This window comes from Balaenoptera acutorostrata, chromosome 14 (genome assembly GCF_949987535.1).
Source record: "Balaenoptera acutorostrata chromosome 14, mBalAcu1.1, whole genome shotgun sequence".
Lineage (NCBI taxonomy): Eukaryota > Metazoa > Chordata > Mammalia > Artiodactyla > Balaenopteridae > Balaenoptera > Balaenoptera acutorostrata.
The window spans coordinates 90,870,035-90,889,159 of NC_080077.1; the positions used below are offsets into that span (position 1 = coordinate 90,870,035).

At 29.8% G+C, this 19,125-nt stretch overlaps 1 protein-coding gene across 2 annotated transcripts in view; it reads left to right on the plus strand.

Annotated features, from left to right (window-relative positions):
- EYS (eyes shut homolog) overlaps positions 1–19,125 on the plus strand; it is a 1,775,980-nt gene that overhangs the window by 118,377 nt on the left and 1,638,478 nt on the right. For both annotated transcript variants that reach the window (XM_057527983.1, XM_057527984.1), the window contains exon 6: positions 13,946–14,111. In XM_057527983.1, the coding sequence (XP_057383966.1) occupies positions 13,946–14,111 (166 nt within the window). The remainder of the gene's footprint in view (positions 1–13,945; positions 14,112–19,125) is intronic.

Consider the following 19,125-nt stretch of genomic DNA (forward strand, 5'->3'; position numbering starts at 1 on the left):
TTTACTTCACTGATTCTTTGTCAATAATCAAATTCCTCAGCCATGTAGTCACCTGAATCCTAACTCGTTTTATCTTTCTAGCTGCCCTTCACAAAGTTAGTATGTCTTTTGGCAAGCAGTTTGTCTCAACTCACAAAAATTCCTCTGACAATATGCTGATGACTGAAACTCTTAAAATCAGGTGCAAATTTTAATTACATAATTGTACCCAAAAGGCGTGATATCACCTAGTTAAATTTTCATGCAAAGAAAATTAAAATTGCTCATTCTATTTGAACTATGAATCAGGAAATATAAAACAAATTTCAGTTTTAAAAACTTAGGTGCCTCCCTTCTTCTTACTCCACAGCATTCTAATAGGCCAATCATGTACTTTTAATACACATTTTCTGTCTCTTCAGTAATGACGTTAAGAGCTCACTGGTGTCACCCAGGATGAATGAGCTAAACTTTAAATGACCCTAGTTGACCCAGAGGAGCACATTGCCCTTGAATTTCCTCAGTAAAGCTCCTGATATAAAAAGTAGATAAAAGAACACCTGAAGGAAATGTAAAGTTACCTAGAATCACCCCCAAAGAGAAGGTTGCCATGTTGAATTTTGGGATTTTTAATATGGTTCAACTTGGCCTCCTTCATGATGGCCGAGAGTTAAAAAATGTCTTAAACTCATGTCCAGCAGTGAAGTGAGCTATTTCAACTCATGCCAAATTATCGTAGTTTAACGTTTTATTCATTTTGTATTTCAGTATTACTAATCTAGCACATCTATAATTGTTTTCTACTTAATGATTAATCAAATACATAGATTGATTTTTAAATATTTCTCATGTAATAAAATTTTCTAATCATTTAAAAAATTGGTTATAGACAAAATCATTTAACCAGATTTCTAAGGGTAGAAGTTTTGCTTTTGAAAGATTGCCTCAATATGTCTGAAACAAAATAAGTAAAAACATTTAGTAGATTATGTTTTGAGTCAAAGTCTGAGGAAATCCTATGTTACTAGTTACTACCATAGCATTAATTAGCAGGAACACCCAACTGTTGCAGAGGTGTATGTAGACAAAATCAGTATTCATATATTATAAGAAATCATTTTAAAACTTGATGTATAAAGTAAATTTTAAAATTTAAGAGTTAGTTTGGGAAAACAAGTTTAACATTTAAGTTTCTGGTTGTAAAAATTGAAATCAGGGCTTCCCTGGTGACGCAGTGGTTGAGAGTCTGCCTGCTAATGCAGGGGACACGGGTTCGAGCCCTGGTCTGGGAAGATCCCACATGCCTCAGAGCAACTGGGCCCGTGAGCCACAACTGCTGAGCCTGCGCCTCTGGAGCCTGTGCCACGCAACGGGAGGGGCCGCGATAGTGAGAGGCCCTCTCAGCGCGATGAAGAGTGGCCCCCGCTTGCCGCAACTAGAGAAAGCCCTCGCACAGAAACGAAGACCCAGCACAGCTAAAAATAAGTAAATAAATAAAAGTAAATTTAAAAAAAAATTGAAATCAGTAAGGTAAAGACTGAGTATTCATATATATTACTGGTCTTTTAGGGAAATATATTCAGTTAGATATACACTTACAGGTGGAAAAGATATTTGACACAAATACTACATTTACATATTTATGTAAATAGCAAAGTGCAACCACAGATGAGTTGAAATAATAAAACAAAATGCTGAAAAACTTGATTTTGTATTAAAGCAGATGAATGATTAAATATTAACTAAGTTTTCAACTACTTAAGCAAGTAAAAAATGATATTTGAGTCACTCTCAGCTTGTTAAGTATGTACTCTCCCTGGGATGGCAATCTTATCAGAAATGTTTGACTTTGCCATGAAAAACAGTGTCAGTTAGAAAACTGAAAATGCTGTGGAAACAAAGGATATATTTATAAAGGAGTTGACAAGATTGTTCTTTCTCCGGAAGAGATGAAATTTAACTACAGCTAAAGAAAAAGCATAGAGTAAATATGTTACCTTGAAAAAGAAAACTGAAGCTATTTAATAAACTAATTGTTTGATTTAATGTATACCACTATTGCAAGAAGTTTACACTGCAAAGTTTAATAAGGATGTTGGATTTCTACACTCATTTATTAGGTCACAAATAAGACAAATGAATGTTATCTAGGCTAAGGGGAAAAAAAAATGAAGATATCCACTAAAAAAGGGGAAAGAGTTTTAAGATTATTGTAAATGGTAGAGGTAATCATTTCTCCTCTCTCTAATACTATCAAATACATTTCTGAAATTGAATGATATTTGGCATTCAAAGACATAAAATGTATGAGACACAACCACTGTGTTTACTATCATGGCAAAGACATTTTTAGGCTGGCAGCTGGAAGTTGATTTAGATTGAAGACAGTCAGACCTATCTGATACTTTTTTGAGACTGATTGATTCACTGTTTGCATATTACAGAATGATTCTATTCTCTGAAGATTTTCCATGTCTTTTCTAATTTTCTTCATTTAATTTAAAGCTATGGTAGGAGTTTAATAATGGACACAGTACTTAAGAGATTTAGTAACAAAAGTCTTTCAGAAGGATAAATACACTAGAGTACAGGATAGCCTTGGGCAATTGGGCAATATTACCCTTTATCCATACTCATTTATAATACTGATATGGAATAATTTTAACAAAATGTATACATTTAAGAAGGGGAAGGAAATGTCTCCTACTAAGTAAACATTTGTAAAGTGAAATTTTATTATATATTTGCACATATGTTTATATTAAATTTATATTTATATACTTAATAAATATATATTTATGTAATTTATTTATATTATATGTACTTATATACTATTTATAAGTTAAATTTTTCTTCACTCCCAAACAGTAAAATATGTGTAAGCATACTTTTTTCATGGCTTTATTGACTTATAATTGACATATAACATTGTGCAGGTTTAACATGTACAGCATAATGACCTGATACACGTATATACAGGCATACCTCAGAGCTATTATGGGTTTGTTTCCAGACCACTGCCATAAAGCTGAATATTGCAATAAAGCAAGTCACACAAATTTTTGGTTTCTCAGTACATATAAAAGTTATTTTGACACTATACTGAGGTCAATTAATTGTGCAATAGTGTTATTTCTAAAAAACAATGTATATACCTTAATTATAAAATACTTCATTACTAAAAAAACGGTAACCATCATCTGACCCTTCAACGAGATGTAATCTTTTTGCAATAGTAACATCAAAGATCACTGATCTGAGTTCACCATAACGAATATAATAATGATGAAAAAGTTAGAAATATTGTGAGAATTACCAAAATGTGACACAAAGATGTGAAGTATGTGAATGGTGTTGGAAAAATGGCGCTAATAAACTTGATCAATGCAGGGTTGCCACAAACCCTCGATTTGTGAAAAACATATATCTGTAAAAACATAGTAAAGTGAAATAAAACAAGGAATACCTGTATTGTGAAATAATTTCCATGATGTTAGTTAATACATCCATCAACTCACATATTCACCATTCCTGGGTGGTAAGAACTTTGAAGATCAACTCACTTAGCAACTTTCAATACACAATAGAATATTGGTAAATATAGTCACCATAGAGTGCATTACATCATTACATCTCCAGAACATAGTCATCTTATAATTTGAAGTTTGTGCATCTTGACCACTTTCACCCATTTTACTCTCTCCTCCCCACCAGGCAATCACCATTCACCTCTGTCTCTCTGAGTAGCTTGCTGATATTTTTTCATTTATATCCCACATATAAGTGAGCTCATACAGTATTTATTATTCCCCATCTGATTTATTTGAGCTAGAAAAATGTCTTCAAATTTCACCATGTTGGTGCATATAGCAGAATTTCCTTCTTTTTAATGGTTGAATAATATATATGTATTGTTATATTAATATATATTATTATTAATATAAAATTATAAAAATAAAACTAATATAATAATTATATAATGAATCAATTAATATATTATTAATAATAATATACATAAATTATCAATATTACACTATATATTGTATATCATAAATCTTATATAATTATTTACACTATATTATATTTTAACATATTACATTATAAAATAATATATTATATTATAACAATGGCATATATGATAATACATATAATTATGTATAATTATATAATTATATATAATTATTTACATATTATATATGATACATGATATATAATATGTAATTATATGATACATGATATATAATATATAATTATATGATACATGATACTTAATATGTAATTATATAATACATCATATACATGACATATATTGTATTATTTATATAATATTGTATTATATCATTAATAATAATTTATATGATATTTATAATATTTATCATATAATATGTTTTATATGGTAATTAATACAAAAATATAACATAGTATGATAATATATATTATAAAATATATGTATATGTGTATAATAAATTATTATATTTTTATGTGTATAATATATTACACATTATATAATATATATTGTATAATATATTATATATTATAATATTAATATAATATTATGTGATATATAATAACATCTATGATATGTATATGTGATATATGGTATATATGATATATATTATATAATAATATGATATGTATTAATATAATTATATTAAGTATATAATAATATATTATGTAGAATTTTATATTATTTATAATTACATTATATATGTTATATATATTGTTATATTATATTATATATTATGCTATAATTATATATTATTATACATTACAGTTGTATATTATAATATAAAATAATATCAGATACATAATTACATAAGATATATACAATATCACATATAAAATATAATATTTTATTTAATAATACTATTATATATGAATTATTAGCTATTAATTATTATTTAATTAGGTATTATTTTATTATTATTTAATTATTTATTATTATTTAAGTAATTATTAATTTTATATAATTGTTTATATATCTTCTATTATATAATATATAATAAATCAATGATATATATATATATAATTTATATAAATATAATTATATATAGTATATATTATATTTAATTAGATTAATTATATAAAGTTATGTGTAATTTTATATAGATTATTAAAATATATATAATTATATATAATAATTATTTCATAATTAAAATAATAACATATAATATATTTTATTATATAATATATTATACATATAATAATTACATATTTTTATTATATAATAATATATGACATGCAATCATATTATACATATAATATTATGAGGTTATATATATTATAAATATAGATATTAAATGATAATATAAATAATATATATGCTGTATGATATTATATATAAAATCATATAATATTCATTATATATTATTTATTATTAATGTATAATATATACTATATATATTATATATATTCTTTTTATGGTTGAATAATATATATGTATATATATTATTCCACATCATCTTTGTCCATTCATCCATCAATGGACCCTTTGGTTGCTTCCATGTTTTCACTATTGTGAATAATGCTGCAATGGGCATGGGTGTGTACATATCTCTTTCAGATAGCTATTTCGTTTCCTTTTTATATATACACAGAAATTAGTTGCATGATGGTATGGCAGTTCTATTTTTAAGTTTTTTAGGAAATTTTATTTTGTTTTCCATAGTTGCTGTACAAATTTACATTCCCACCAACAGTGTACAAGGGCTCCCTTTTCTTCACATCCTCACAGATGTGTAATCCTACTGTGGATTTGCATTTTCCTGGTGATTAGTGATGCTGAGAACATTTTCATGTACCTAATAGCTATTTGAATATCTTCTTTGTAAAAATGCCTATTCAGGTAACATATCTATTTTTTAAATTTGATTTGTTTTTTAGGTATTGTGTTGTATGAGTTCTTGATATATTTTAGATATTAGCCTCTTATCAAATACATGGTTTACAAACATTTTCTCCCATTCCAAAGGTTGTCTTTTCTTTTTGTTTAATGTTTCCTTTGCTGTGCAGAAACTTTTTCGTTTGATGTAGTCTCACTTGTTTATTTTTGCTTTTTTTACTGTTCACTTGGGGTCATATATATGAAATCATTGCCAAGACCAATATCAAGCAGATTTTTACCTATATTTTCTTCTAGGAGTTTTTGTTTGCTTGTTTGTTGCTTTAAGCCATATTTAAATATTTAACTTATTTCAAGTTAAGTTTTATGAATGGTAAATATTGGAGTCCAATTTCATTCTTTTGCTTATAAATATCCAGTTTTCCCAGCATGATTTATTGAAGAGACTATCATTTCCCCCCAAATATTCTTGGATCCTTTTTCAATTCTTAGTTGACCATATATACATGGGTTTATTTCTGGGCTCTCAATTTTTTTCCATTGGTCTATCTGTCTGTTTTTAAACCATTACCATACTGTTTTGAGTACTATACTTTTGTAGTATAGTTTGAAATTACGAACTGTTATGCTTCCAGATTAATTCTTCTCTTAGAATTGCTTTGTCTGTTTGGGGTCTTTTGTTGTTGCACACAAATTTTAGGACTATTTTTCTATTTCTGGAAAAAATTAAAAAAAGAAGGCACTTGAAATCTTCATAGAGATTGCATTGACTCCACAGATGGCTTTGGGTAGTACTGGCATTTTAATAATGTTAATTCTCCAACCCATGAGCACAGGATATATTTCCACTTACTTGTGTCTTTTTAAATTTCTCTCATCAATGTCTCATAGTTTGCAGCATACAGGTATTGATCTCCTTGGTTAAACTTATTCCTAAGTATTTAATAACTTTTGATGCTATTGTCAATGGGATCTTCTTTATTAGTTATGATAATTTATTGTTAGTGTATAGAAACACAACATATTTTTGTATGCTGATTTTGTGTCCTGCAACTTTATTAAATTTGGTTATTATTTCTAACAATATTTTGGTGGAGTCTTTAGGATTTTCCTTATATAACATGTCATATGCAGACAGATACAGTTTTACTTCTTCCTTTCCAATTTGGATGAATCTAATTTCTTTCTCTTTTGTAATTGCTCTGGCTAGAACTTCCAGTAGTATGTTGAATAAGAGTATTGGAAGTGGGAACCCTTGTCTTGCTTCTGATCTTAGAGAAAATCTTTCAACTTTTCACCATTGTGTTTGATGTAAGCTGTGTGCTCGTCATATATGACCTTTATTATGTTGAGGTACATTTCTTCTGTACACAATTTATTGGGAGTTTTTACCACAAATTAATGTTGAATTTGACAAATACATTTTTTATGTATCTATTGAGATGGTCATGTGATTTTTATCTCTCATTCTGCTAATGTGGTATATTACATTTATTCATTGGCATACATTAAACTATCCTTATATCCCAGGGATGAATCCCACTGGATCATGGCATATGTGTTCTAATGTGTTTTTGAATTTGGTTTGCTAATACTGTGTTGATAATTTTTGCATCTATGTAGCATACTTGTTTGGTTTTGGTATCAGAGTAATGCTGGCCTCATAAAATGATGTTGAGAGTGTTCCCTTCTCGTCTATTTTTTGTGAGAGTTTGATAAGTATTGGTATTAGTTCTTTTTGTTTGGTAGACTGTGAAACCATCTAGTTTGGGAAATTTCTTTTTGGGGAAGTTTTTGATTGCTAACTCAATCTCTTTACTCTTTATTTTTCTGTTCAGATTTTCTATTTATTCATGATTCATTCTTGGTCAATTTTACATTTCTAGGAATTTATCCATTTCTTCTGGGCTCTTCAATTTGTTCAATTATGAATGATCTCCTATGATTTTTTAAAATTTGCATCCAATTTATTTACAGTCGTAGTGTCACCTTTTTCATTCATAATTTAGTTTATTTGAGTCCTCTTTTTTTTTTTTTTTTAAATTGGTTGGTCTACCTAAAATTTGTGAATTTTGTTTATCCTTTCAAAGAATGAAATCTTAGTTTTGTTAATCTTTTATATTGCTTCTTTTGATTCTCTATTTTATTTATATCTGCTGCAATCTTTACTATTTATTTTCTTCTGCTACTGTTGTTCTTATTTCACTCTATAGTTCCTTGAGGCATAAAGTTAGGCTGTTTATTTAATATCTTTCTTTTTCTTGACTTGTGTGTTTATTGCTATACACTTCTCACTTAGACCTGCTTAGACCTGCTTTTGCTGCATCCCATAAGTTTTGGTATCTTGTGTTTCTATTTTCATTTATTTCAGGATTTTAAAATTTTACCTTTTGATTTCTTCTTATGATCCATTGGTTGTTCATGAATGTGTTGTTTAGCTTCCAAATATTTGTGGAAAACAGCTTTTATACAGTTATTGATTCTAGTTTCATACGTTGATGGTCAAAAGATACTTTATATAATTTCATTCTTTTTTAATTTGGTGAAATTTGTTTTGCAGCCTAACATATGATCTATCATAGAAAATGTTTCATGTGCACTTTGAAGAGTGTTCCTGTTATCGTATGGAATATTCTGTATATGTCTGGTAGATCCATTTGAAGTATAATGTTGTTCAAATCTACAGCTTCCTTATTGATTTTTCTGTCTGGATCTATCCATTGTTGACAGTGGGGTGTTAAAGTCTCCAAGCATTATTGTGTTGCTATTTATTTCTCCTTTTAGTTCTTTTTATATTTGCTTTATATATTTACTCCAGTGTCGGGTGTATAAATGTTTATGAATGGTATATCTTCTTGATAGATTGATTCAGTATTTTACAATAACTGTCTTTGTCTCTTTTGACCAATTTTTTCTTAAAGTCTATTTTGTTTGATATAAGTGTAGCTACCCCTGCTTTCTTTTGGTTACTGTTTGCTTGAAATATTTTTCCCCATCTCTTCACTCTCACTGTGTGTATGTCTTAAAAGCTAAATTGAGCCTTTTTGTAGGCAGCATATCATTGGATGTTTTTGAACTTTTTTCTGTGTGAATTCACCATTGCTTTTTCAAAATCACTAAATTTCTTTAAACTAGGTAGAATATGATATTTTACAAATAAATAAAATGTCAGTGATATTTTAGTACTAATTCAAGAAGAATGAGTGAGAAAAAAATGGTACTGCAAGGAGGGGTTGTGACAAAAACAATACAATTTCAGATTCATAACATTTTACACTTCAGAGTTCTAGTGATTATATATCTTTAGTGTTAACTGATTGAGACTTGTACCAGTAACATTTCTATTGGAGAATAAAGAGGAGACAAAAAATAAAGTAAAATGATTTTAAACCAAATATATATGTTTATGTCCTGGCGTTGTGAGAACTGAGGTGTATGATCTTTTAAAAAATCTCATAATTGTTGTCTTTTTATCTGAAGTTTAGAACAAAATATAAAAGGACTTTCTTTATCAAGGCTGTTGAAAATTCACAAATGAATTAGACAATGCTTTTGAACTCATTTGAACAATGGTAACATATATATGGCAAAATGGTCTCTCTCTTTCTCTCTCACACACATGCACACAAACACAGAGAGAGAGAGAGAGCGACAGCACTGAGGCAAAGGGAGAGAGATGTGGTATCCTTATTATTATTATCTTCATTATGTACAGAAAAAAAATTCTATATTTTTAACACAGTTCCTAAACCCTGGCATAAATGTTTACATAGAACCATCAGGGAATACAGATGTTGTAAGATAGGTATGAGCCATGATTTGGGGATACAATTTCTTTGAAAGAGAGAAGTTTAAGATGCTTGTACAGCACAGGAAGCAGAATATCTAAAAGAAATCATTATCTTGCCTAAGAAATATAGCTGTTTAACTCAACATCTAGAGTTGTTTTTAAATCCTCTTCATACTATCAATCAAAAATTTTTTCCTTTATAAAAAACAAAAGCCTTAAGAAAGCATCATCAAATGCTTTCAGCACATGATATGTTAAATCAGTTAGTTAGGGTTATAAAAGTACTATGAATATGTATTTTTTGTCAATCAAGTAAAAGTCACAAAACTTTGGTATTGCAAAATATGCTCTTACTGATGTAATATATACTGACATGTGATATAAGAAATAGATTGCTTTACTTTTTATGGACAATTTTCTTGATTCTCTTGCTTCTTTTTACTGTCATTGTGAAACTACTTCATCATTGTCTTAATGTCACTGCTTACTTACCAAAATTATGCTTTCACAAGCTTATGAAAGTTCAAAGTTAATTCAAGTTTTGTTTTCTAATATGTGGCAGTTAATTAGTTCACTGTCAACAATAAGATATGTGTTCACTTTCAAATGAATGTTTGTATATCCCCACCACTGGCACCCCTCTTAATTCCAAAAGAAATAGTACAAATGCTGAATTGTTTGCTGTTTTTAATTTTTATATATAAACTGGGCAGTTACCTGCAAGATAGACTAACACTGCTTTTCCATGTATATTTTATTAGCAATTTATAAACACCTATAGTTTACTGTAATAAATGTAATATTAATTTTCTTACAGATATGTGAGCTATATACTTTATTAGATTATCACCAACTTAATACACTTATAGATATTTCATATTTGAAACAAACCTCAGCAAATGAGTTTAGTCTCACCTCTAGATAGAGAAAACTTTTGATAAGTGTGTTAGATAGGTTATGCTGTGGTAATCCCCTACAAACATTCATATTCATACACACACAAACACACACACTTCAGAGGCTTAGAACAACAGAATACCATTTTTCTCTCTCTCATGACAAGTCAGCTGCAGCTCTGTTCTTCATCTGCCTTCATTTCAGGAATAATACTTTGAGTATATAATAAATATAAGGCAGCCAACCATCCCAGTTTGCCTAGGACCGAGTGCCTTCACTGGACATAGGGATTTCAATGCTAAAAAAATTAATTCCCGACAAACAAGTGAATTGTTCACCTTAAATCCACTTTGTCAATGCAAGTGAACCCCTTTTATTTCAGGGGAGTCATATTTCTATTTCATGGATGAAGGTTGAAACTTATGAATGTTGAAGAAGTAGATCTGGAATGTCTGGAAATAGATCTTCTAGACAAGCACAGATTTTCTAACAAATATTTGTTACTTAATCCATGAATTAAATGGGAAATATATAATAGTATTAAAAATAAGGTAAAGTATTAATTCCAACTATTTGTATTAATTTTTTAAAGTATTAATTCCAGCTTTAATTTGGGGAAGATTAAAACATCAAATAGCTAAATGATTATTTTCTTGTAAAACTTTGAATCTTGTAAAACTTTGAATAGAGAAAAATTAGTATTACCATGGCATCTGGGGTCACTGTTGAACTTCAGGTAACTTAATGACAGAGAGGACTATTAATTCTATTGGAAATTAACATCAATATAAAAAAGAGGTCACTTTAGAGTAACTGAATTCACAAAGACGCTAATCTTGTCATACAAATGCTTCTGAATTGTTAAATTGTCTGTCTATTTAAGTTTATGAGAATTAATAAAATAGTGTTTTAATGGGCAATAGGTATTACATGAGTCATCAGGTCCATGTGAATTCAGAATGACTTATTTCCTCCATTAATGGCGTTTTCAAAATTCATACTCAAAAAGAAAAGTATCAAGTTATTGGAAACCATCTTATTTGAACAAAGTAGCACTATGCAGAAAACTGTTTATGAATTCATGGTCAAATTGTTAAATAATTTTCCACAAAAATATCATATTCTTAAAGTGTTAACACTTGTTTAACATCCTCCTCCATATGACAACTATTCCTTTGGAGTATCATCTGGAAATATGGTTTTTCCAATAAACTAAAATGAATCCACCAAAATGCAAATCCACCTCTTCTAACAAACAAGAAGACCTACACTATATTTTCATGTTTTATACTTTTACTTGGCTGCTAGAACACTCAGAGCTATTCAGAGTTTAGGTTTTAGTTTACTTGCCTAAAAGCCTCCACTCTTCAATCTCACTATTTTACTTTACTTCTGTTCTATTCACGTGTTTTCATTTATTTTCTTGTTTTTGCTGTGGAGTGTGTGTTTTAGTATGAATTCTCACATGAACACACAAGTCATTGACTGAGGTCACCTTTAGAATAGACCTATATCATGATACTTCCTAACCTTTACATATGGGCTAAGGAAATAAATTGCTAACACTCAGGTTGCTGCCAGACACAATTTTCTGTGTTGCAATAATCTATATATAGTAATAAAAGCTCCAATTTCCCATCCCAAATAAGTTCTTGTAAACCCAAACTTTGTTTAGAGACAGGAAACCTTCACAGTGTCCTTGTTAAGGATAGAAGGGTCTAAAGATGGATAAATTGTTCCGACTTTCCTTGAAAACTATCATGGGGAGCTTTGGTTTTTTTATTCAGATAAATCCTGAGTCCTATTTTGTCTCCAAGTAACATTCAAACTAGCAGGATGAGCACCATAGCAGCACTGTGAGCAAGGATCCATGTTATTCCTTTGATTTTGCCTGGCATCTGTCATCATTAGCTGGCCCCTACTTTTTACTTGTCCACTTCCCCTAGAGTTATTACAGAAGATGTAAAGTCTTATTTCTAAATGGATCCATCATTCTTGAGTTTGCCAGACAGAAGTGAGGATTATACACATATATTTGGTGCAGCTGCCTCTGATATTCTTAGTTTAAAACACGCAAACACACATATACAAATAAAACAAAAAAAAAATCTAAGTGATGGCTTAGTTTAAGCTGAGTTTTTTGGTTTTTTGTTTTGTTTTAAGTAAAGAGATGACTCTACTGGTTCTTAATACAAACCATATACTACTATGTTAAGTTTATTTTGTACAGTCATGAATTCAAATTTATTAGGCCTTCATATTTCTTATCACAATGAAGATCACAAATCCACTGGCAGTGAAGATTGGCTAATACCATTTGGAGAGTTTAAATTCTGTGTCTTAGTATAAAAATTATGGGTTAAAACTTTCAGTGATCTCAAGTCTTAGAAATTTATCATACAATGGTGTTCTCTTGGTAGCCACTCAATATAATGAAATGATAATTTTTTTCAGATTGTTTCTAGTCTTTAGTGTTGATTTCAGTTAGGTATATGGTCTTGTACTAATTTATATAAAAATTCGTACTTTAAGATTCATACTTTGTGTAGCCATTAGGAATTCTATTGTGAATCCAGGTAGAAGACCACCATGACCTGAAACAATTAGAACAAAGCTTGCTTAGTACAGTAATTTCATTAAAGGAAATGTTAGATGCTAGTGAGTCCTTGTGCCTCATGATGCAGCTGTGCTTCCTTCTGCCAAATTCGGGGGGGGGGGGATTTGCTCATTGGAAACTAGGAGAATTAGAAATGGCTTAAGATATGCCCTAAACAGAATATATGGCCATTGTCTGTCTCCAGGGCTTAAATTTATCTTATTGACTTATGTCATCCTAAGACCTCAGTAAAGTAGCATGTATTAAAACTTAATGATGGCTTGAATGTGACTTAAAATTGTTTAAATTTAATTAATTTCATTGTGGATATAACCAGATATGAATTCTGTCTTTGAAGATACTAGAGATTACTGCAGATAAATCATATTATTAGAAAATACATCCTGATTATATTAAAATATTTTCAAATAATATATCTTTAAAAAACCAACAAACTTAAACAGTACCTTGGCATTTCATTGTGTTAATCCAAGTGAGCCACTGATGTTTTAGATGATGCATCTTATAATTTATACCATGATTATTTTCCATTTGTGAAAAAAATTATAACCCAGCAGACAGAACATAAGGAAACATTGTAGGTTAAAGAGTGAGTCAAAGCCAAAAGAATATCACATAGGCAGTATGAACATGAGGCAAGATGCTACAGAAAGAGAAGAGAAAGGAATAGAAGGAATAAGAAGAGTGATATATTATGTGTCTTCTATAGACTTTTTTAAAATTGGTGGTTTTAGAAATTAGCTGTGTGTTTGTATAAGCAAAAGTTTATATACCAAAATGTATTTCAGTTTTTAATCAATTTTATTACATCCTTTTTTAGTATATATGCACTTCTGGCTGCACAACAAATTCATGTCGATTTGTGAAGAATGCTTGCTTAATTCATCTGTACGTCTGCTACTGTGGAGCCATCAGCCATGATATTTGTCAAGCTGAAGTTGCAAGTCCTCCTCAATTTAAATACGTGTGGCAAATGGAATTTACAGGTAATTCAATTAAAGTGTTTTGTTTTTTTTTTTTTTAATTTGCTCAAATCAGTTCAAAATTTACTAGGTAAGTATTCATTTTCCAATCACACAAAAGACTTTATATCTCAAAACACAAAATAAAATAAAAATGAATTTAATACTCTTATTCTCTAATGTGTTCCTTTAAAAGACATACATATGCTTATCATCTACTACATCCCAGGAATTCTGCTTGGTGCAAGATATATAATTGTGAAAAAAACTAGAATTATCCTCTACTCTCACAGATCTAACTATTTTTTGGAGGGATTTATTGGGCAAATACGATGATAAATATATAATTGTAAATTGAAGTAAAATGCTCCTACAGAAAGAAACATCCTCCTATGCAAGCTTATAACCAAAGAACCTGTTTAAAAACAAAAAAAGAAAAAAAAAATATGGGCAATTGGGAGAGTAGGTTGGGAGGTCAGATAAAGTTTCTATGATAAAATGTAACAGAGATAGGGACTTCTTTGGTGGCACAGTGGTTAAGAATCTGCCTGCCAATGCAGGGGACACGGGTTCAAGCCCTGGTCCGGAAAGATCCCACATGCCACAGAGCAACTAAGCCTGTGCACCACAACAACTGAAGCCTGCGTGCCCTAGAGCCTGTGCTCCACAACAAGAGAAGCCACTGTTATGAGAAGCCTGCACACTGCAAGGAAGAGTAGCCTGCGCGCAGCAACGAAGACCCGACGCAGACAAAAAAAAAAAAAAAAAAAAAAAGTAACAGAGATAAATACAGTGAGGCCATGGTAGAGAAGTTGGAGAAGACAGCATTCTAGATTGAGGGAATTTTATTTAAAAAATAACGATGTTTCAAAATATACAAATGTTCGCAGTTATACAAGACAAATAAGTTTTGGAAATATGTACAATATAGGGCCTATGATTAGCAATAATATATTGTATATTTAAAATTGTTCTAAGAAGACAGATATTATGTTGAATAGTCTCACCACAAAAGGAAAAAAAAAAAAAAGCCAAAAACAGAGCGGATGGGAGGGAATTTTTGGAGGTGATGGATAAATTGACAACGTTGATTGCGTTTATGGCTTCACGGGTGTATACTTATTCTAAACACATGAGGTTGTACACATTAAATATCTCCAACTTTTTGTGTGTCAATCAGACCCCAATAAAGCACATTAGAAAAACAAAAACAAAAACAAAAACGCTAAGAAGTGATGGTCCTTTGAAGTCCTGGATGAAACTCTGAGAACAAGAGTAAAAATAAGATTTGGGAAAGAAAGTAATGTCCAAACTAAAATGTGGGGTTAAAATCCTTGTAGAGTTTGACACATTAAAAAAAATTAAAAAAAAGTCAGGCGGAGAAATAGATTGGAGAGGGGAAAAATGGTAGAGTTGGTTGTAGTCATATTGTGAGGTGATGGAAAGTTCTGTTTATGAATTGTATACAAAGAGCAAGTGATAGAGATGTCAAGAGGAAGCCTAGTTTTCTGGCTTTAACTCTTGAAATAAAATAATTCCAACACATATTTGATTAAATATATTACTAATTGTTTTATACAATGGCAGTTCCTATTCAAAATCTATTTTGATGAGCATAATTTTCTGTTTGATTAATCTTTGAATGCTATTTGACTTAGCTGAAGCAAATTGATCCACATTCTTGAAATTGAACAGTACTTCAATTAATCATTTTAAAGAATATTTCCTCTGTCAATGATATTTTGACATTATAGTTTATCAACAATCAGCAAATTAGTAGATTTGACATATCTGTTCTCAACCAATGCCTAATTTTATTCAATTGACAACAGCTGCACTTATAAGAGTACTATTACATTAAAACAGTCTTGAAGTAAACAAATTAGCCTTTTAAACAGAAGACATGGTAATTTATTTCAACATGATCATAAGATTGTGTGCTGGAGAGTTAACAACCCTTAATGACGGAAATAGTGATTCATTAAGCAAATCACACTCAAGACCAGAAGTGATAGAAGAGAGCAGTAACTTATTGATTATATCATGTTAGTGCAGAAAGGAACTTCAGAGGCTCTGGTATGAATACCTACTATTTCACAAATTACACAGTCAAACCAAGCAAACAAGAACAACACCTGAGGCTAGAGAAGTTACCTGAAATATCCGGTCTCAGGACAATTTAGGGATTGTGCTAGCTCAGTCATTTTTAAACCTTGGCCACATAGTATAAGCACCCAAGTCACTTTTAAAACATACTACTGCTAGACTTCCACTACAAAACAATCAAACTGGAATTTTGTAGTGAGGTGGACACAGATCTTTAAGGTTCCATTAAAATACGTTTAATGTGCAGAGTGAGAAACATAGTCTTCTATTACCAGCCAAATCAGTTCATGGACTCCAGTGCCTGCATCATTTTTATATTGGATTTCCCTTTGTCTCAAAGTAGGAATAATGGAATATATACATTCACTTATTTTTAAACATTAAACTTATTTGAAAACTAAAAATGAGTAAAGGGAACATATTCACAACAATAAAATACCAAATAGTGTTTTTAGGAAAAATAGGGAGAGTAATAGGAAATCAAATTGCTAGTGGATAAATCATCTCTGAGCAAATGTAGTTATTTTATGAATGACAGTGGTATAACATATATTTTCTAGGACATGAGGGGTAATATGAAGTCAAAATTGCTCATGGATAAATCAGCTCTGAGCAATTATCATCAAAGTAACAAAAGCATACTTAGTCATTATCCCTTCATGAATCTAGGTTCAGAAATTAATGAATATATCTAATTATCACAAAAATACGAATTATGTGACCTCCACATGTGAGAATTTAAATGACCTGGACTGTCCCAAGTGAAAGAAGCCAGTGTGATAAAGCTCAATAGTCAAAAAAATATTTAAGCAGAGCCGCCTAAATTCTTTTTAATGTCAGTACAGGATTCAGCAGTGCAACTTTTCTCAGTAAAGTTTAAAAAGAAAACAGAATATAGGATAGATTTAAGTATGTAAATAGAACTACACATTTTATGTAATTCCTATTTTTTCTTGTTGCTGTTAAGATCTTTCTTTTTTTCTCATAAATATAATTGAAGAGGAACATTACAATCAAGCTGGTAAATTTGCATGGGATGCATTAATTTTACCAGCAGTAAAATTATTTTAATTAAGAGATTTTTCTACCAACTAAATGAAGTGTCTTACACGCCCAATCAATTCTTGCCAATATGATTGCTCTACAAAGAAGGGAAGGTAATTAATTAGAAGAAGCCCCTTCAAGGACAATTGGTCTATGGTGCACAACTTGAGAAAGAGCTGACATGCACTGTTTCTTTTCAATGTCATCATCTATGTTCATTATATGTATTATTAGGTTTGAGAAAAGGACATACTGACAGAGTGGATAATGAGTTGTGAAATGAAATAAGATAATATGAATCATGGTTAAGAAAAGATGAAATCACAGCAAAAAAGGAGATAAGTTTGCTTTCAATGTCTTTATTTTTTTTAAGCTTATGATCATTTCTGTTTAGTTAACTACATTAAACATATACATTTAAAACATTTAATATGTACCAGTGAACTTTTAATTACGGTCAATTCATTATTAGTTATTGTTGTAATTTTACAATGATTACTGTGAGAATAGAAAATCCTGTATCTCTAAGGAAATCTTTATCAAAAGTATTTTTCTTACCATACTGCTCCACTTTCAAGTCTGCTTTTGTTAAATACCTACTATTGTTTCTATATCCATTGAGGATGTTAGGACCTTATTTCAAGATTTAAATAGCAAATCTGAGTTTTAAAAACCAAATGTGGTTTAATGATTTTTACTTATATTACATATAATAATGTTTTCAAAACAGTTTTCAGTAACAGAATTGTGTTAATTGATTAATATGCTAAAAAGAAATAAATGACTTTCAAATACAGATAAGAGCTAGCTAAATGATACAATGAAAGAAAAGATGTTATGTAAACAGCAGTTAAAATATTAAAATTCCTAGGACTAAAATTAGCAAAAGCATTAAAGTTCTAAGTTGAGAAAACTTTAAGTATTGCCACAGTATATTTACAAACACAATATCTGGAAAGATATTTCTAAAAATATACCATGTTGATGGAGAGGAGACCTAACATATTAAAGATTTCAAATCACCTTATTATTTTATATATTTATTAAGATCTCAGTGAAATAAGAACAATGCTTTTATATTCGTTTTAAGTTCCACATAGAAAACTAAATAGACAAATAAAGCCAGGTGTACTCTAAAAAAAGCACATGGTGCAGGTTGGTGGGGTAGAGACTTAGCTCTGCCAGATATTAAAGCATATTATAGAGCTTCAATAATGAAAAGCATGGTATTGTTGCATTGATAGTCAAAATATATGCAAAATACAAAGTCCAAAAATAAATCCAAATGTGCAGAGAATTTAGCATATAATAGAATTTGCCATCTCAATCTTTAGGATAAATAGGGACTATTCAATATTTGATGCTGAACAACAGAATCGTCATCTGGAAAAAAGTCTGATTTGTGTCTTAGTACATACTCTGGGTTAAATTCATATCAATCAAAATTTTATATATAAAAATTGAGATGATAAAAACATCAGAAAAATGTTGGAGAATTACTTTATAAACTTGGATGAGAGAGGTCTTTATAGTTACCAACAAAACGTAGAAGCCACAAAGAAAAGACTGGTAATTTGACTGCATGAAAAGCAAAAATATCTACCTGTGAAGACTTCATAGAAGCAAACGACAAAAGAAAACTGTACATGAGGCATAGAAAGTATTGTTAAATATTTGAGAAAATGCTTAGCTTTACTTATAATGAGAGCAAAGCACATGTTTAAAAGGACCATAAATATATAATTTTTCTCCTATAAGACTGGCAAAACTTTGAGAGTTTGACAACTTGCTGATTTTATCTATTGATGGTGAAATGGAAAATCACTATAATATCTGAGCAGAGCAATTTTGCAATATTTATCAATACTATAAATGTATATACTTCTTG